At 31.0% G+C, this 21,330-nt stretch overlaps 1 protein-coding gene across 3 annotated transcripts in view; it reads right to left on the bottom strand.

Moving 5' to 3' along the window:
* Positions 1-6,052: 6,052 nt before the first annotated feature.
* The window catches only part of LOC111423575 (uncharacterized), a 79,543-nt gene continuing 64,265 nt past the window's right edge, over positions 6,053-21,330 (bottom strand). Inside the window, exons 1-2 of one of the 3 annotated variants that reach the window (XM_023056834.2) lie at positions 9,357-9,717; positions 6,053-8,569 (exon numbers count right to left, since the gene is read on the bottom strand). In XM_023056834.2, the coding sequence (XP_022912602.1) occupies positions 7,511-8,554 (1,044 nt within the window). In that variant the 5' untranslated portion in view covers positions 8,555-8,569; positions 9,357-9,717 and the 3' untranslated portion in view covers positions 6,053-7,510. Of the gene's footprint in view, positions 8,570-8,987; positions 9,204-9,356; positions 9,718-21,330 lie in introns of those variants that run through there. The other 2 variants (XM_023056835.2, XM_071199867.1) reach the window with 2 other exon arrangements.

Here is a 21,330-nt window from a genome sequence, read left to right as displayed (position 1 = left end):
AGTGCGTACTTTTCTTATTAAATTGTGATCATTTTATAGCGATATCTCATACACTCGATTTATAGCGAATTTTTAGGGAAATCGCAAATTTGTAATACTCCAATAATTTACGTTAATCCAAAAAATTGTTATCTCAAAAACTATTAGATATTTTTAAAAACGGTTCTTACCATTAAAAAGAACACACTTTTCTTACTAAATGTTGAAAATTTCATAACGATATCTGAGAAACTCGGGTTATGACGAGATTTTAAAAAATTATCGAAAATAATTTTATTCTTAAAATACCCCAAAAATGTTTATCGACCTAAAACATTATTATCTCAAAAACTATTATATATTTTTTAAAATGGGTTGCACCACTAGAAAGTACGGACTTTTCTTATTAAATTTTGATCATTTTATAGCGATATCTCATACACTCGATTTATAGCGAATTTTTAGGGAAATCTCAAATTTTTAATACTCCAATAATTTACGTTAATCCAAAAAATTGTTATCTCAAAACTATTAGATATTTTTAAAAACGGTTCTTACCATTAAAAAGAACACACTTTTCTTACTAAATGTTGATAATTTCATAACGATATCTGAGAAACTCGGGTTATGACGAGATTTTAAAAAATTATCGAAAATAATTTTATTCTTAAAATACCCCAAGAATGTTTATCGACCTAAAACTTAATTATCTCAAAAACTATTATATATTTTTTAAAATGGGTTTCACCACTAGAAAGTGCGTACTTTTCTTATTAAATTATGATCATTTTATAGCGATATCTCATAGACTCGATTTATAGCGAATTTTTTAGGGAAATCCCAAATTTGTAATACTCCAATAATTTACGTTAATCCAAAAAATTGTTATCTCAAAAACTATTAGATATTTTTAAAAACGGTTCTTACCATTAAAAAGAGCACACTTTTCTTACTAAATGTTGATAATTTCATAACGATATCTGAGAAACTCAGGTTATGACGAGATTTTAAAAAATTATCGAAAATAATTTTATTCTTAAAATACCCCAAAAATGTTTATCGACCTAAAACATTATTATCTCAAAAACTATTATGTATTTTTTAAAATGGGTTTCACCACTAGAAAGTGCGTACTTTTCTTATTAAATTGTGATCATTTTATAGCGATATCTCATACACCCGATTTATAGCGAATTTTTAGGGAAATCTCAAATTTTTAATACTCCAATAATTTACGTTAATCTAAAAAATTGTTATCTCAAAAACTATTAGATATTCTTAAAAACGGGTTTCACCATTAAAAAGAACACACTTTTCTTAACAAAGCTTGAAGATTGGCGATTTTTGGCGAATTTTTCAAAAAATTATTGCACAGGAATCAGTTGACCCTAAGGCTTGGCGTAACGCTACGTATAAATAATATATACATGTGTATATATAATAAAGTAATTGTTGGCGTGTATTCCAACATATAAAAGTACGTCACAGTATTTATGATTCAACCTCAACGATGATATCACAAAATGTACATCGGCAAAAGGAAAATTCTATTAATAGCGGTCGTGTGTTGACGTACTTTGAGTATGAGCGACGAGCAAGTGACTCTACACCGGTTTATAAAGAAAAATAACATTCGAATAATGACGCAAAAGTGTTTTACCCGAAAAACCCGCGTTTTCAATTCTTAAATGCCGGAAACAACAGTTATAAAGTACTTAGTATGCGCATTGATTAAATTTATCTACACGCCATCCAATCGTAATTGTATTACTTTATATATTGTTTGTTTTTCGACTCCTTGTTGGAGTTAACAAATTATTTAAGTAAATTGAAAAATAACCGTTAATGTTATACCTAGTTAAATAACTCGAATATTTTTTTAAATACTTTACAAGGATTGTTAAAGTTTTTCAAATCTTAATCATTTAACTATATAGTTGTTGTAAAGAAAATGAGCTTATTTATATTTTTTGTTATTATTACGTTTTCCGAAAAACAACCGTGTTTATATTGACGTAAGTGCTAGACCATTCCTTGAGTCAATAACAAATCGGACTGTTAATAAAAAAAAATAATAAGAAAAACTAGTATTATTAATTAATTTACACACACCATTTTTGGGTGGGTCAATATATATAATTTTAATTTCATTACTTTTTGTTTGAATTATATCGGTTACATTTTGCAACCAACATATAATGAACCTTTCGGCGCAATATGGCCCATGTAAATTAACACTTATACATACATGCACCCCTTTGCCATCTGTCCTCCCATTTCGGTCGAAACGTACAGGAAGTTATCTCGACATGCCTTATGGGAATTGAAGGGTTGGACGAAAAACAACAAGTATTCAACAAAAATTTGTATTCAGTTATTTTGGTTTAACCGAAATTGATATCTCATCCAAGTGTTATTTCGAACTCATTCGAGTTAATCGCCTGGCATAACGTTATCGCTAAATTATACGGTAAACAGTTTTTTAAAAACACCGATAATGTTAACAGAGATTGTGCAGTATATAATAGAACACTTAAAAAAGTATTAATTCGCTACAAAAATTATTATGCGCGATTTAATAAGACGAAACTAATAATGAAATTAACGTAAAGAACGTTTTCGAGTTGTTTCATTATCGCCGGGAATATGCGATAACAACCCGAAGTAATTCACATTACAAAAAAAACTTGACGTCACAATTTTTTTTCTATAAAGATAACGCGTTTACTGCACAAAGCCAATAAAATTAATTTGCTATCTTTAACTTACTTGGCTTTTGTTCTATGTCTTTTTTAATGTGTTTATTTTTTTTGTGATTATCTATTAACGAAATGTAATTTGGAAACCTCAACCTAATTGGTTGTATTACTTCATGGATAAATATTGTTTTATTTTGAAGCGTGTTATCATCGCGAGCGTAACTTATATATTTCGACGAAATATCAGCTGGTTATCAGTATAATAGATATATATATTTTTGAATATAATAACAAAAATAATATATTGATCTATTTATAAAGTTGGTGTAATTTTAAACAGATTTACTTTTAATTACTGCTGTTTTAAAAAGAAATCTATTAATCCCCTATTTGGACAAAGACATCTATCAAGTCTCTCAGATCTCAGTTTGAGGGAAATAGAATTCCATTACAGACTATATCCCCCTATTGGAACACATCATAGAGCTTTACACTATATAGATTCTAAGATGTCTACATAGCTTTGCGCCAAGATCTCTCCCAATCCAACTATGGTTCCAAAATGATAATGAAATAAGATTATTTTTAAAAATTCGCTAATAATCGAATCGATGTAAAACTTTCAAGTTTTGTTAAGAAAAGGGTGTTCTTTTTAATGGTGAAAACCGTTTTTAAAAATATCTAATAGTTTTTGAGATAACAATTTTTTGGATTAACGTAAATTATTGGAGTATTAAAAATTTGAGATTTCCCTAAAAATTCGCTACAAATCGAGTCTATGAGATATCACTACAAAATGATCATAATTTAATAAGAAAAGTACGCACTTTCTAGTGGTGAAACCCATTTTTAAAAATATATAATAGTTTTTGAGATAATAATATTTTAGGTCGATAAACATTTTTGGGGTATTTTAAGAATAAAATTATTTTCGATAATTTTTTAAAATCTCGTCGTAACCCGAGTTTCTCAGATATCGTTATGAAATTTTCAACATTTAGTAAGAAAAGTGTGTTCTTTTTAATGGTAAGAACCGTTTTAAAAAATATCTAATAGTTTTTGAGATAACAATTTTTTGGATTAACGTAAATTATTGGAGTATTACAAATTTGAGATTTCCCTAAAAATTCGCTATAAATCGAGTGTATGAGATATCACTATAAAATGATCATAATTTAATAAGAAAAGTACGCACTTTCTAGTGGTGAAACCCATTTTAAAAAATATATAATAGTTTTTGAGATAATAATGTTTTAGGTCGATAAACATTTTTGGGGTATTTTAAGAATAAAATTATTTTCGATAATTTTTTAAAATCCCGTCGTAACCCGAGTTTCTCAGATATCGTTATGAAATTTTCAACATTTAGTAAGAAAAGTGTGTTCTTTTTAATGGTAAGAACCGTTTTTAAAAATATCTAATAGTTTTTGAGATAACAATTTTTTGGATTAACGTAAATTATTGGAGTATTACAAATTTGAGATTTCCCTAAAAATTCGCTATAAATCGAGTGTATGAGATATCGCTATAAAATGATCACAATTTAATAAGAAAAGTCCGTACTTTTTAGTGGTGAAACCCATTTTCAAAAATATATAATAGTTTTTGAGATAATAATGTTTTAGGTCGATAAACATTTTTGGGGTATTTTAAGAATAAAATTATTTTCGATAATTTTTTAAAATCTCGTCATAACCCGAGTTTCTCAGATATCGTTATGAAATTATCAACATTTAGTAAGAAAAGTGTGTTCTTTTTAATGGTAAGAACCGTTTTAAAAAATATCTAATAGTTTTTGAGATAACAATTTTTTGGATTAACGTAAATTATTGGAGTATTAAAAATTTGAGATTTCCCTAAAAATTCGCTATAAATCGAGTGTATGAGATATTACTATAAAATGATCATAATTTAATAAGAAAAGTACGCACTTTCTAATGGTGAAACCCATTTTAAAAAATATATAATAGTTTTTGAGATAATAATGTTTTAGGTCGATATACATTTTTGGGGTATTTTAAGAATAAAATTATTTTCGATAATTTTTTAAAATCTCGTCATAACCCGAGTTTCTCAGATATCGTTATGAAATTATCAACATTTAGTAAGAAAAGTGTGTTCTTTTTAATGGTAAGAACCGTTTTAAAAAATATTTAATAGTTTTTGAGATAACAATTTTTTGGATTAACGTAAATTATTGGAGTATTACAAATTTGAGATTTCCCTAAAAATTCGCTATAAATCGAGTGTATGAGATATCGCTATAAAATGATCATAATTTAATAAGAAAAGTACGCACTTTCTAGTGGTGAAACCCATTTTAAAAAATATATAATAGTTTTTGAGATAATACTGTTTTAGGTCGATAAACATTTTTGGGGTATTTTAAGAATAAAATTATTTTCAAATTTTTTTTAAAATTCGCCGTAACTCGAGTTTTTCAGATATCGTTATGAAATGTTCAACATTTATTGAGAAAAGTGTGTACTTTTTAATGGTGAAAACCGTTTTTAAAAATATCTAATAATTTTTGAGATAACAATTTTTTGGATTAACGTAAATTATTGGAGTATTAAAAATTTGAGATTTTCCTAAAAATTCGCTATAAATCGAGTGTTGAGATATCGCTATAAAATGATCATAATTTAATAAGAAAAGTACGCACTTTCTAATGGTGAAACCCATTTTAAAAAATATATAATAGTTTTTGAGATAATAATGTTTTAGGTTAATAAACATTTTTGGGGTATTTTAAGAATAAAATTATTTTCGATAATTTTTTAAAATCTCGTCATAACCCGAGTTTCTCAGATATCGTTATGAAATTATTAACATTTAGTAAGAAAAGTGTGTTCTTTTTAATGGTAAGAACCGTTTTTAAAAATATCTAATAATTCCTGAGATAATAATTTTTTAGATTAACGAAAATTGTTAGATTATTATAAACTTGGGATTTCCCTAAAAAATTCGCTACAAATCGACGCTATGAGATATCACTATAAAATGATCATAATTTAATAAGAAAAGTATGTACTTTCTAGTGGTGAAACCCATTTTTAAAAATATATAACAGTTTTTGAGATAATAATGTTTTAGGTCGACAAACCTTTTTGGGGTATTTAATAATAAAATTATTTTCAATATTTTTTTAAAAATTCGCCATAAACCGAGTTGTTCAGATATCGTTATAAAATTTTCAACATTTATTAAGAAAAGTGTGTACTTTCTAGTGGTGAAACCCGTTTTTGAAAATACAGAACAGTTTTTGAGATAATATTTTTTTAAGTTAACCTTAAAAATACCTACCAATTAAATCTTCTTTTTAGAGAAAGAATTTTCTGGAGAAGTGCAGGAAAAGAAAGAAAAATCAAATAAACTTTTTCAGGTACTTTATTGCATTACCCGAAAAATTGATAATGCTCAAAACGTACAGTATTTCATTTTTTTTTAATTATTTTTTTCGTCTGCGTTTATAATACAATATTTTTAATTAATAATATTTATAATGTTGGTATAATTCGCGGTAACCATCTCATCAATTTGGTATGATGTATTTTTCATCTTGAATTCGTTTTTTTTATTTCCTTTTTTAACAAAATAAAAATTAGCTACGTAATAAATATTTATCCTAAATTATAATAATTGTAGAAAAAAAAACATATTGTAATTCTTTCCTATACGTCTTAGTATCGTCCTGCAAGGATTCATCGTTTATAATAAAAATAAAAGAAACAATTAGGAAAAAAACCGGCTCGAAAAAATCATTACAGGAATTTTTATTTAAAATAATAACATAGTTGCGATGTTTATATATACAATTTACTAATACACAATGTATTTTCTCTTTTATATAAGCACTTGGGAATTTTTACACGCCTTAATTTTTTGAGGATTTAATTAATTTTATAAGAAAAAAACAATTATAAATATAATAATAACAAGACTTTTTTTTTTTAATAAAAATGAAAATTAATTAATAATTAATTTTAAGTAATAAAACGAAATGTATATATAAAAAAATTCAAAAACAATTTTATTTAATAATATTTTCTAAATTTTTGCTGGTTTGTTTTCGAGTCCAAAACATGTTTTGATATGCCTTGGGGACTAAAATGGTCTTAAAATACAAGGTTTTGGTTGTTGTTTTATTTTTCTTTCAACTATTAAAGCGACAAAGACACAAAGTTACTTCACTTCAAATTTATTGTAAAAAATCTAATACAAGCGATAATTTTTTTTTAAATTTTTCAATTTATTGCGAACTACCGTTTTGAATAATTATTAAAAGTAATTGTATATATAGTTTTTCATCTTCTTTTCATACAAATGAATCTACAACCGTAATATATTTATTTTAATTGTTTTTTTTTTGTAATATATGCATTAATATAATTAATAGACTTTACTGTAATATCACAGACTTGCCTCTTTAAAATATATTTACAAGTTTTTTTTTAATCCAGGCGGGGGCGGTTTTAAGGTGATTCACCGCAATTATTAATTTTTTAAATTTTTAATATGAACTATAAATCGACGTGACATTGTCTTAAAAATGTTTTTCGTCGATTTTTCACAACTTTACAATTAACAGAGATAAAAAAATCTCTGTGTAACACCTAAGTTTCAATTTTTAGTCTTAAATTTCATGGTGTGACAATTTTTTTCCTTTCAAATTGACTCAAATACAAAAAAATTTTGATATCTCTTGAATTGATAATTAATTTAATTTTTTTTGTGAAATTTTGATTTTTAATTATTATTTTTTTATTATCACAAACAGAATATACAAAAAAAACTTGCATCGAATTCGAAATTGTTTCATCTTTTTAATGCTACGTCTCCAGGGATGTAATTAGGCTGTGAAAGACGTTGTTTTGGATGTCGTTGAACATGGACGCGTGGCCGCAACTGTAGGAATTCGTGTCGTCGACCGTCGTTGATGATGGCACATATCGTAACCTATCGGTATCCGGAGGCAGGTTATTGTTCGTGTACGTCATCATTCTGTAATCGTCCTTATCGAATTTCTGTAGAAACTCGTCCAGTCGTGGAATCACTTCACTATTACTGTTACAAGAAGTTGTTTCACTGATAATTTCAATTTTGGCTCGTTTCGTCGAGGGCTCTTCAACGTCAACGACGTTAACGTCTTCATCTTCGTCGATACAGGTTAACATTCTAGGCGTAGGGGGCATGTAAAATTGCGAAAGAACATCTTGCACATCACAATCTTCGTAATCATCGAATGAACGTTTTCTTGAAAACCTATTATTTGGGTTTGTCGTGGTGTTGTTGGTGGTACTATTTTCTTGGGTTTCTTGCACTACACAAACGTTATTGTTACTGTTTGAGTCACTTCCGTTTACACAAAACTCATTCTCCATTAAATTTTTGATCACTTCAACTCCCTCGTTCATCACTTCACCGATTTTTCGATCGAATTCCGGTTCCATTGCGAAATCCGCACTTAAACTGTCCACAATTTTTGCATCGTTCGGCGTGAAATCGCCGGGTTGGTCGAACGTTTTCAACTCGTTTTTCATAAACTCACTTTTTAGGTTTAAGAAATTATCGTTTTCGTAACACCGCGGGTAATTTAGCTGTTGCTTTTGGATTTTTTCGTCGCGCGCCTCCTTCTGTAGCCGCTTCATCGTGTTATTGATCAAAACCGATCTGCACAAACTCGCTTCGGGATCTTCAATTTTCTTCAACTTATTTATGCTGATCTTCAACACTTTTCTACGTTCTTCTTTTTGGCGATATTTCGCGCTGATCATCGACGGCCGATTCTTTGGCGGACAATAACCCGTTTCGTAGGTACGGGGTGGACCAAAAATATCATCGCAGTCGTCTGTGACTGATGGTGGTGATTTCATGATGATTTATTCAATCTACAAAAAAAAAATTAAATAAATAAATGCACAGCTGGCGTTTGTAACATTATCGTTATCTCGGTTCATTGAGTCAAATAAGAAAAATTAATCAAATAAATTCCTTTTCATCAAAATCATAATCTACGCAAAAAATCAATAAATTTGAGCCCAAACACGACGTATTTATCTCAATAAACACCGAAAATACGAAATTTTTAAAAGCGCCGATCGTCGATTGTTTTTTTAAGGTTAATTTTTTATTAAGGTCTAACTCATTTGTTTTTTAAGATAAATAGGTCGTGTTTGGAGTCGTTTTAAACGATTTTTAATTTCCTATTCGAATATTTAATTATTAATTTAATATTAGAATTGGGATTTTTATTATTAATTAAAATAAATGAGTCGTTTGATTAAAACGCGCGTAATTCACACTCACCGGTGGAGAAATACGAAAGAGAGAATACAAGAAAAAAAGGAACGCGAGCAAAGTACCGGAGGACAAAGCGCTAGACTTTCAAAACGGAGCCGCACGTAGCGACTCGATCAAAATAACCGTGTAAGCACAACCTTGTACCGGATTCGACTGGCTCTGATAAAAATTAGTGACGCTGCGCTAACTAACGTGTCACAACGAAATTGCAATCCGATAACTCTCACTAAATTGATGGGTAACAATAAAATTTTAATTTTAACTTAAGGAATTTCCCTATTAACAAATAGGGAAATCACGCGACTCGTATTTTTCATATTGGATTTTCCGTTTAAAACGTAACTTAATTTAATTAAGATTAAATTTAACACTTACTTAACGCTACAACATCACTTAATAATCCAAAAATTAGACACAAATAAAAAAAGAATTGTTTCAAAATTTATTTTTTCACTTCAACAAACAAAACTTTGTTTAGCAAATTTTATTAAAATTTATTTATAACTCCTTTAATTTTTTTTTTAGGTTCGATTATAATAAGAAGTTTCTTTTGTCGTTGAGTGTACTACTAATACTACTACAACACTTATACACAGTAGTGGCGACGCTCTGCGGTTTAATGATTAAACGCGGGCGCGTCTCAGCTCGTCGAGCGTTCGGCTAACACTGAATTGTTTGGCCTGAACTTGTGTGTGTCTTACTGCGCCCGACCGCCGTGACGTCACGTTTGTAACGCGCCGCGCGCGTCACGGTGCCCTCTCGCGGACGCTCTCGACGCGCCGCGTCGCTCCGCTCCGCATCGCAACCATCGACGTCGCGACGCCCGCCGAGTCATTTACCACGACGTTGCGTAACTAAAAACTGAGAACTCGCTAATCGGTTGAGTTATCAAACTTAATATATATACATAAATTAATATACATAAATATATAGCTTTTTCCGATTATTTATGACATTACAGAAGATATTAATAAGACAATGGACTGTTAATACAACCTCGGCTTAATACAACGAAGATAAGATGAGATCGTTTGAGGCCGAGGTTCATCATTGTGTTGACTAGGTTTGGATTGATATGATGTTAGTTGCAGAATCTCGGCCGCAAGCGACCTTGACTTAGATTATGATAAAAAACTAAGCCTAGGTCGAATATACAGGATGTTTCATAATATATGCGGAGGACTTCAGCATTTTGGACAAGCTACTTATCCGAAAATTTGAAAAAAAGTTTCTATCAACTTACCCTCTTCAATGCACCATTTTCGACATACAGGGTGTTGAAATTTAATTAAAAAAATCGTTTTTTGCGAATATCTCCGGGACCATTTATCGTACAGAAAACAGTGTTTATAAACATTTTCTACCAATAATAAGCTAAGTTTTGTCAAAAAAGGTACTGAATGACATGAGCTCTAAAGTTGACCGTTTTCGAGAAAAATCAACTTTTATGTTGAATAACTTGGCCAATTATTGGATATAAAAATTTTGTTTTATTAAAACGTTAGAACAAGTAACAAAAGCAAACGTTAACTTCATAATTGCAAATCATACACAATGTTGGAAATCGTTAGCTTCAATGCACGCAGAATTCTTCGACGCATTGACTGTCTAACACGCAGGAAAATTCCCGGAGTGTTCCGAATTATGTCGCAAGATACAACAATGCGCTCTCTTAATTGGTCAACATTTTCAACTGGAGTAGCGTAGACTAGGGTTTTCAGATGGCTCCAAAAGAAAAAATCTAAACAATTCAGTTCGCGGTGGCCAAGGGTGCGGACCTCCTCGACCGATCCAACGGTTTGGGTATTCGTCGTCCAAGTATTGGCGAGCAACCAAACTAAAGTGGACCGGAGCTCCATCATGCATAAAGTACATGTTTTGTCTTACTTGAAGCGGTACATCTTCCAGCAGTTTCGGCAGTACTTCTTCTGGAAATTGTCGATAATCTGCACAGTTTAATATGTTCAGTAAAAAATCCCAAACATTTACAGAAAATTGTTGCTGATGATGGCCTTCTGCAATTTTTTGTGGATTTTCTTCTGCCCATATGTGGTTATTGTGAAAATTGAAAATAACATCCTTTGAGAAAGATGCTTCATCGGTAAACAGAACTTCGACTCCAAACTGAGAATTTTGAGCTATTTTGTGTTGCATCCATGTACAAAAAGCCAATCTTGGCGGAAAATCTCTTGGCAATAAGGCTTGTACTCTTTGGATATGGTAGGGATTGCCTTTTCAAAATTCTCCAAACCTTCGAGTGAGATAGGTTTAAGTTGAAAGCAATTTTTCTGGTACTTGTGGTAGGATTTCATTGAGGACAGCCTCTTCTACTTGGGGATTTGCAACTTCCATTATCAGTATTTTCCCATAATCCTTGGTAAATGCGTAAAAACAAGTTATGGTGTTGTACTAGGCGATCAAGATGTCTTTCTTGATACAACCGCCTTGCTTCTGCCGAATTACCGCACGCCATTGTCTAAAGGTAATGCATTTCGCACATTTCAGCGTTCTCTGGAGAGATGAATCATGTTTTACACGAGATGGTATAAATAATTACCATAATGAACATAATGAACGCTTATAGCACTGAAAAGTATGCTGATATAATTTTCGTGTATGGTTTTTGCAATGGAAATGCTCGACAATCAATACGAGAATATCAAGAAAGATTTCCACAGCGTCATATTGTTCAGTTTTTAGCGATTCTTTCAGAAGACTTCGAAAAACAGGTAATCCTGCTCCAGCAAAAGCTATTCAACCGCATGTAGTTAATATAGAGGATAAAGAAGCTGTAATTAATGCTGTCATTGATAATCCTACCATCAGCACTCGAAGAATAGCACACAACATACATGTAAGTCAAAATTTTGCATGGCGCGTATTGAACTGCGACGTCCTTCATCCGTATCGTAAACAGAATGTTCTACAGCCACGGGATAATCAGCAACGGTTAGCATTTTGTGAATAGTTATTGCAGCAACATGCCCAAAATAATGACTTCATTTCAAATATTCTCTGCACAGATGAATTATATTTTACACGAGTTGGTATAAATAATTACCATAATGAACATATTTGGGCATTACAAAATCCGCGTGCGATTAGACCAAGAAAATTTCAACAACGTTTCAGCATCAACATTTGGGCTGGAATATTTAACAACAATTTACTAGGTTTGCATCTACTTGATGGACGTTTGAACGCTGTAAATTACAGATCTTTTAAACAATATACTTTTTGATTTACTTGAAGATATACCTCTTAGGGAAGGTTGTATACCGATAAACTTCTCGACAGCGTTATCTGGCAGATACGTTAGTTTGTACTGTATTACAATGTACGGATATTTTTGTCGGAGAGATTATCGACAGGATAATTTATCGGGTACTCAGCGGTGCCGATAACACACTTATCCGCCAGATATTTATGGTTACCAAGATTTTTATATAAAAGCTTTGTATGGTTACTGCATATAGTTCGTTTTTTTTCTATAATACTTGTCAATGTACATTTTTTAGGGTTTCTGTTGGTATTATCTAGAACCCTTACAAAATTTATGTTGTTTTCCTGATTTTTAGTAACATTTTCAGTAACTAAATAGTTGAGGTTACACATTTTTAGATAAATTCGACTTTAATAAAGTACATATTTGTTGTAAAAACGTGCTACAAAGTAATTAAATAGAACAAAACACCTTTTCTAGATAAATAAATGGCAAATAAATACCCCACAAGATTTTTTATGCACCTTTTCTTTTTGAATAACGAAAGCTCAAACGTCAATGTGACATATTTATTTCAAAACATGATAAAACAAAACTCCCTGTTAATTTTGCCAACTTGACAACAATTTGACAGGTATTATAGCAAAAAAATGAACTATAGGTTAACTTATAACATTAAACGTTAACCCTGGTTAACCCTATATGTACGATGTGTCAGTTGTCTGTCGTGAAAATTTTTTTAAGCATTTATTATTGCCAAAATCATAATTCAAACTTCAAAGAAAGACCAATCTACGGCATAAATCATTAGAAATGGGCAAAAACTACTACCAACCGACTCTTATTTCGCCGATAGAAATCCTACCGACAAAAACAGCTTGTACAACAGCGAATATCTTTATCTTCCCGTTAAGTTTATCGGCCGGATAGTTATCAGGTAGATTTATCGGCATATTGTACAACCGGCCCTTAATGTAATTCAAAATATGAGGCCACCTCATCGCGGAAGAATAGTTGCCGAGTGGTTAAACCAATATTTTCCAAACCACCTAGATCCCCCGACCTTAATCCATTGGATTTCTACTTATGGGTTCAAATGAAACAAATTGTGTATCAAACACATGAGAACAGTTATACAGAATACAAATGGCTGCTACTGAAATAAGAAATCAACCAGACATTTTTAACCGGTTGAAGAACTCTATAATTCGTCGTTGTGAAGCATGTATTCTAGCAGAAGGAGGCTATTTTGAACAATTTTTGTAACATTATGTGTTTTAAAAAAAATGTTGCTGTTAATTATGGTATAAAAATTAAAACTTTAAAGTGTTATAATGTTTATTAATATTTTTTTTGGTAATTGGATTAGCTATCATATGTCAAAGTTTGATGGTGAGCTAATAAATCACCCTGTATATATATACAGGGTGCCCATTATGTATGGAATATAGTATATATCTTGGTAGGTATCAACTTTATAAAAAAACATTTTATACAAAACTTGTTTAATATTTTATTAGCCATAATAAGATTGCATTCAATTGTTTTTAATTCAGAAAACAAATGAGTAACGAATAATACTTAATAATACTGCTACTAAAAAAAATACTACTAAAAAAGTATACTTAATAATACTTTTTTTAAACGGCAATGTATTCTTTCTTTAGGCTCATTTGATAGAGATTACTTTTCTCTTTACGATGGCGTAAAATTTTTGTATCCTTACATCAGAAAATTTTTGAGAAAAATGGAAAAATTAATAATAACATTAATCTAGATATCCGAGATCGTCAAGTACCTCGAATTATTACTGTAAATGCAATTTACATACAAAATAAAACAAATAAACGAAAAATTAGTGTACGAGGTACTTGGCGATCTCGGATATCTAGATTAATGTTATTAGTTAAATTTTCTTAATAAACAATTTTTACATTTTTTTCAAAAATTTTCTGATATAAGGGTACTAAAATTTTACGTTATCGTAAAGAGAAAAAAAATCTCTATCAAATGAGCCTAACAAAAGGGTTCATTGCCATTTAAAAAACTTCAAGTGTTATTCGTTGCTCATTTGTTTTCTGAATTAAAAACAATTGAATGCAGTCTTATTATGGCAAATAAAATATTAAACAACTTTTGTATAACATGTTTTTTTTATAAAGTTGATACCTACCAAGATATATACTATATTCCATACATAATGGGCACCCTGTATATATATATATATATAGTTTTTTCTGTTGTAATTAAGATGCTACAGTAATTCGGCAAGTCTCATTGGTCCAAATTTTTGTTACCGTTATTGATACGTTAATTTACTGAATTAATTAGTTAAAAATAATAACGACGAGGCGGTAACTAAGAAGAACAGGAATCTTCGTGTTCTTCTTCGAAGAGGATCGGTTAACTGTACGCGAAACGCGGCGGATCGACGAAGAGCGGTGGGTTTCAATTAAAATTCTTCGCCGTCCGCTTCCTTATTGTCGTGCTATTAGTATAGTTATTAAATTCGCCCGATTAGCTTGGTGGTTGGTTACTCGACGAAGACGACGGCGTCGCTTCTATGTACGAACCGAGAATGACGACTCTTTAATGGGGAGGAGGGTCCTTTAAATAGAGTTTGAACCTCGATGACCCTTCTTTAAACGCGGTTCGGGCATCCGAAGAACTATATACGATTACGAAGACAGCTGGGGACATGCATTTAAAATTGAAATAAAAAACGAAAAAATAGTGTGGAATTGGGTGATCGAAAATTATGTCCTAAAAGTTTTCCGTTTCTCGTCGTCCGTAGTTGAGGGTAGTTTTATGACGACGACGAGAGGGCGGAACGGATAACGTCTATTTCTGAGGGCTAGATAATCTACATTCAGTCGCAGGAAACGAGCAGTTGTTCGCGGTTTGCGAGGAGCGGCGATAAAGTTGGGAGGCCGTCGCGAATACAAATTGATCGTCCGTAATATAAATAATACACGACTCGGCTTTGCCTCCCATTTGAGTGGTTTATGTACGCGTACACGACCGGCCAAGTTATCGACGTGATTGTGATGCAGATTAATCGACAAATTGTAAACAACTACTTGTTTTAGACAAAATCTGTTATATACAGGGTGGTTCAGTTTTTAATCGGGAAACTTTACTAGGACGTAGTACTTGCCAAAATAACACAAGTTTTTTATATAAACATAGGGTCGCAACTCTTTTGTTTTCGAGCTATGAGCGATCAAAGTTGAGCTAAAAATTTACATTTTATTATTTATTTCGGCTATACGTAAACCGAAGAATTTGAAATTTGGTATGTATTTACTACTGGTTAACATCTTGTTTTCTAGCATACCTTAAGCTTCCCTAGCGCCCTCTAAGGGGATGAAATTCACCACCCCCTTGGTTCTTTTTAGAAGAACTTTTTAACGCCATGGAGTATTAACATAAAAAAATATTGGTTATAAAGCTCATTCTTTAATGATTTTCAAAAAACAATTTATGTTTGTATTGCGACGAGCTGTTAGTTACGTTAAATCCTCTTAATTGTTGACAATTATTGAAAATATTTCTTGATTGTTATTAAGTAAAAGTATCATTATTTTTTTATTGTTGATCATTGTTTAAAAAACTAGGAAAAATTGATCATGCCACGATTATTTTCGACAGAAGAATACGCAGACATTCATTTTATTTATGGTTTTTGTGATGGAAATGCGGAAGCGGCATCTAGAGAATACGCTAGAAGGTTTCCTAATAGAAGATGTCCTGATCCTCAGGTATTTATCAATACACATCAACGTTTTCGACAATATGGTTTAAATACCCAGCAAGTACGAAATAATCAAAATAACAGAAACCAAAGAGCAATTTTAAACCTTTTTGATAATGACAGCACATTAAGCAGTCGCATAGCTGCTAGACTACTTCAAGCTCAAAATTTACGAGTCTCAAGAAGTACAATTTTACGAACTCTGAAGAAGGACCACAGGAAACCCTATCGTTTTCAACCTGTACAAAATTTAAGACCTGAAGATGGTCCTAAAAGAGTAACTTTCTGTAGGTGGTTTGTACAGTCTGTTGAACGTGACCAAAATTTTTGTAAGAAGATTTTGTGGACAGATGAAGCCAGGTTTACAAGAAGGGGTGTCGTAAATTACCATAACTTACATAGTTGGGAGCATGAAAATCCCCATGCAATACGTCCAAAAACCTACCAAACAGAGTTTAGTTTTAATGTGTGGATGGGTGTCATTAATAATAACCTCTGTGGGCCTTATTTTTTGCCACCTCGTTTGAACGCAACGATGTTTTTAAATTTTTTGCAAAACGATTTGGCGGAATGTTTATCGGACGTTCCTCTAGGTGATCTGGAGCAACATTGGCTTCAGATGGATACGTGCATGGTGTAACGCACGTTATGGACATAGACGGATAGGACGACTAGGTCCTGTCAATTATCAAGAGGCAAACCGAAGTCCCGTTGCCTGGCCACCAAGGTCTCCTGATCTTAACGTTTTAGATTTTTTTGTGTGGGGCTATATGAAAAATCTAGTTTACGCCGCTCCAATAAACACTCGGGAAGAACTGTTGGGAAAAATAAAAGACGCTGCTAACACTTTAAGGAACAATCCGTTTCAAATATTAGCAGCAGTTAATTCTGTTGTTACAAGATGCCAAAAATGCATTGATAACAATGGCATGCATTTTGAACAATTTTTAAATTAATTGTGTTTATTTTTGTAATGAGTTTTTTTGATAAATTTGTTTCATTTTGATTCTTAATTAGTTTTCTGTTTGTTTTTTAACATTTTTCTCTTGTAATTTCCATTTTTTTAGTATACTATTTAATTTATTATTAAATGTTACTTATCTTTTGAATGATTATTTTAACTTAAATTTAATTAAATTTTTTATTACTTTAATGAGAAAACAAGTCAAGAGACGAAATCGTAAATAATTTGTGTTATTGTGTTAGCCCAAAATCCTGGTAAGTTTACATCTTCCATAGCCAACTTAAAATTTTGTTTTTTATTTGTAGGTAGCGCTTTGCCGCGCAATGTAACATATTTTATTTTTTTACGCAAAAACTATCAATTTTAAGAGAAAAACTAAAGAGACAAAAAAGAACCACTAAAGAATGAGCTGCACAACCCATATTTTTCTATGTTAATATTGCATTGCGTTAAAAAGTTCTTCTAAAAAGAACCAAGGGGGTGGTGAATTTCATCCCCTTAGAGGGCGCTAGGGAAGCTTAAGGTATGCTAGAAAACAAGATGTTAACCAGTAGTAAATACATACCAAATTTCAAATTCTTCGGTTTACTTATAGCCGAAATAAATAATAAAATGTAAATTTTTAGCTCAACTTTGATCGCTCATAGCTCGAAAACAAAAGAGTTGCGACCCTATGTTTATATAAAAAACTTGTGTTATTTTGGCAAGTACTACGTCCTAGTAAAGTTTCCCGATTAAAAACTGAACCACCCTGTATATATATATATAATATCATCTTCTTATTAATCCAACTTAACACTTATATATTATATATAATCATAACAAAATTAAGTCACTTTTCAAAATAAATTGTCATTGCATATAAAAACCATTTAAAAATTTCTTTATTTCTATCTATGTCATAAATTGAAATATAACCAAGTTTTAGTTAATATTATAAATCAAAATTTTCCATCTAAAGTTTAGCCGAGGTTGCTTACGACCGAGGTTTGCGACCCTCTCTCTTTAATTAGGCCGAGGTCGCTTGTGGTAGATTCGGCTTAATCTATGGCAGAGAGTTAATTTGAGGTCACAAGTCTTGGCCGCTATCGACCTCGGCTTAATTTACAGCAAATGAATAAGCAGAGGATAAGATGTTAGACAATTGCCAATATTAATTCATGATTTATCAGTTTCCGCAAAATCCAGATTTTCATAATGGATAAAACTTGATGAAACAATTTATTATAGATACAAATTTAATTGTAAAAATAGTTTTGTTAACCCAATAAAGTCTTTTTTGTTTCTATTTAATTATTGTTTTACAAAACCACAAAACAAGACGTATCTTAAAAGGATTAGAGTTGAAGAACAGGTTTTGTTTATTGGAGATTAATGTTAATACCCCGAAGAAGTGCATTATATATTTCGATGTTTAAGTCTTAAGAAAATGTGGTGTTTTCTGGGATGAGGAGTCGGCGCGCACCAAAAAACATCTGTCGACGACGACTTAAGCCGATTTCGTAAACGCTACCGTCCGACCTGAAGACAATAGCACAGGTTCATTCACATCGCCAGGTAAAAATTGTTTCGGCGGTTCAACTTGCACAGAAGAAGAAGACTAAAGAAGAAGTGGTGGTGGAGGTCGTCTCGTTCGTTTCTACTCTCTTCTTCGGTTGATCTCTCATCTCGTTGTGTCATAAAATTGAGCGGGCGTCGAAGTGGCCGATGCCAATAAGCGGAGGATATATTAACCACTTCCTGTTGCGCTCTGTATCACCACACTTTCGCGGACGTATTTATTTTACTGCTTGTAAATTGAATTATTCATGCTCGAGTGTATATTCCGCCCATTTACAGTTAATATTTACCGTAACGCAAAGAACTGGAGAGAAAAGACTAAGAACGACGACTCTCAAACAGAATAATTGTGTTGACGAAACTGATTTATTTTCAAATGTTTAACCGCAATCTCCTTCCTGCTCCTCCCTTCTTGTTAGTCGACAAATAAAAAACTAAAATCATTGGAAATTAACGTTTTGAGTAACCGCGTTCGAGTGGGTGAGTTGAAAACCCCGGATAATATTGATAAACACTCGGGTGTAACATAACACCGCCGTCGTCGTTACAAGAGAGAAAGATAAAGTTCTCTCTTTCTTTTGAACGTGATGAATGGGGACCATGTGGGCAACATCCCGAGGGAGATGAGGGTGAAACTGAACCTTAAAAGTACTGCATAGATTCCTTCAAAAATTGAAACCAAAATCGGAAATATTCCAATTTTTTTCGTTTTCGATTTTTATTGAGGCCGTCTTTTTTTACGATTACTCCTTAAAAAAGAATGCGGCAATTAAGTTCAAACTCGATTCGAATACAAAGTGCCCGTTTACGAAGAGGAGAACTGCCGAAATTAACAAATATAAAAATGTATAAATCAAGGGACCCCGCTGCTCGTAATGGCTTCCGTCCTTAAGGGATACTCGTTTTCACCCTCCCTGTTAGGGGAGGAAGTTATCACGTGGTATGTTCTGAACTCGACTCGAATTAAACGTGCCACCTAACGTATTTAAAGAGTTCCTAATATCATTATGGTTTTTAACTTCATTTTATGATTTACGATTAATACAAAGCTGTTTAATATCATTAAGAATCTCAACTGTTTACACATAGATCATCATAAATCATTTTAAAGAAGACATTTTAACCTTTTATTTAATATGTAAATCGTCTCTTAAATTTTAGAAGTATAGCGCAAGTGATTATTTAAATATTGCTTAAAAAAATCTTTTTTATCTTGCCCTCATTTTTCAACTTTTTTTCTAATACGTTTTTCTCAAAATCTGAATTATTAACATATAGGGTATCATACATCATTTTAAAGAAGACAATTCAAGCTTTCGATTAATATATAAATCGTTTCTTAAATCCTAAAAATACGGAACAGGCGATTTTTTAAATATCGCTTACCGAAAAATCTTTTTTATATTGCTCTGATTTTTCAACTTTTTTTCTAATGCGCCTTTCTTAAAATCTCAATTATCAACATATACGTTATCATACATCATTTTAAAGAAGACACTTTAAGCTTGCATTTAATATATAAATCGTTTCTTAAATCCTAGAAATATCACATATTCGAAAAACATTGTCATTTTGCCCTAATTTTTCAACTTTTTTTCTAACGCGTATTTTTTTCAAAACTCAGTTATCAACATATAGGTTATCATACATCATTTTAAAGAAGACACTTTAAGCTTATATTTAAGATATAAATCGTTTTTTAAATCCTAGAAATATGGAACCAGCGATTTTTTAAATATCGCTTACCGAAAAATCGTTTATCTTGCCCTGATTTTTTAACTTTTTTGTAATGCATTTTTCTCAAAAACTTAATTATTAACATACAGATTATCATATATCATTTTAAAGAAGACACTTTAAGCTTTCATTTAAGAGATAAATCATTTCTTAAATCCTAGAAGTATGGCACAAATGATGTTTTAACTATCGCTTACAAAAAAATCTTTTTTATGTTGCTCTGATTTTTCAACTTTTTTTTTTCAGCGTTTTTCTCAAAATCTCAATTATTAACATATAGGTTATTATATATCATTTTAAAGAAGACACTTTAAGCTTTAATTTAAGATATAAATCGTTTCTTAAATCCTAAAAATACGGAACAAGCGATTTTTTAAATATCCCTGTAGTCCTGATTTTTCAAAATTTTTTCTAATGGGTTTTTTTCAAAATCTTAATTATCAACATATAGGTTATCATACATCATTTTAAAGAAGACATTTTAAGCTTGCATTTAAGAGATAAATCGTTTCTTAAATCCTAGAAATATGGAAAAAGCGATTTTTTAAATATCGCTTACCGAAAAATCGTTTATCTTGCCCTGATTTTTTAACTTTTTTGTAATGAAATTTTTCTCAAAAACTTAATTATTAACATACAGATTATCATATATCATTTTAAAGAAGACACTTTAAGCTTTCATTTAAGAGATAAATCATTTCTTAAATCCTAGAAGTATGGCACAAATGATGTTTTAACTATCGCTTACAAAAAAATCTTTTTTATGTTGCTCTGATTTTTCAACTTTTTTTTTTCAGCGTTTTTCTCAAAATCTCAATTATTAACATATAGGTTATTATATATCATTTTAAAGAAGACATTTTAAGCTTGCATTTAAGATATAAATCGTTTCTTAAATCCTAGAAATATGGAACCAGCGATTTTTTAAATATCGCTTACCGAAAAATCGTTTATCTTGCCCTGATTTTTTAACTTTTTTGTAATGCATTTTTCTCAAAAACTTAATTATTAACATACAGATTATCATATATCATTTTAAAGAAGACACTTTAAGCTTTCATTTAAGAGATAAATCATTTCTTAAATTCTAGAAGTATGGCACAAATGATGT

This window comes from Onthophagus taurus, chromosome 11 (assembly GCF_036711975.1).
Source record: "Onthophagus taurus isolate NC chromosome 11, IU_Otau_3.0, whole genome shotgun sequence".
Taxonomy (NCBI): Eukaryota; Metazoa; Arthropoda; class Insecta; order Coleoptera; family Scarabaeidae; genus Onthophagus; species Onthophagus taurus.
The sequence above is the reverse complement of the archived record's forward strand: the minus strand, read 5'-3'. Positions and strand labels throughout refer to the sequence as shown.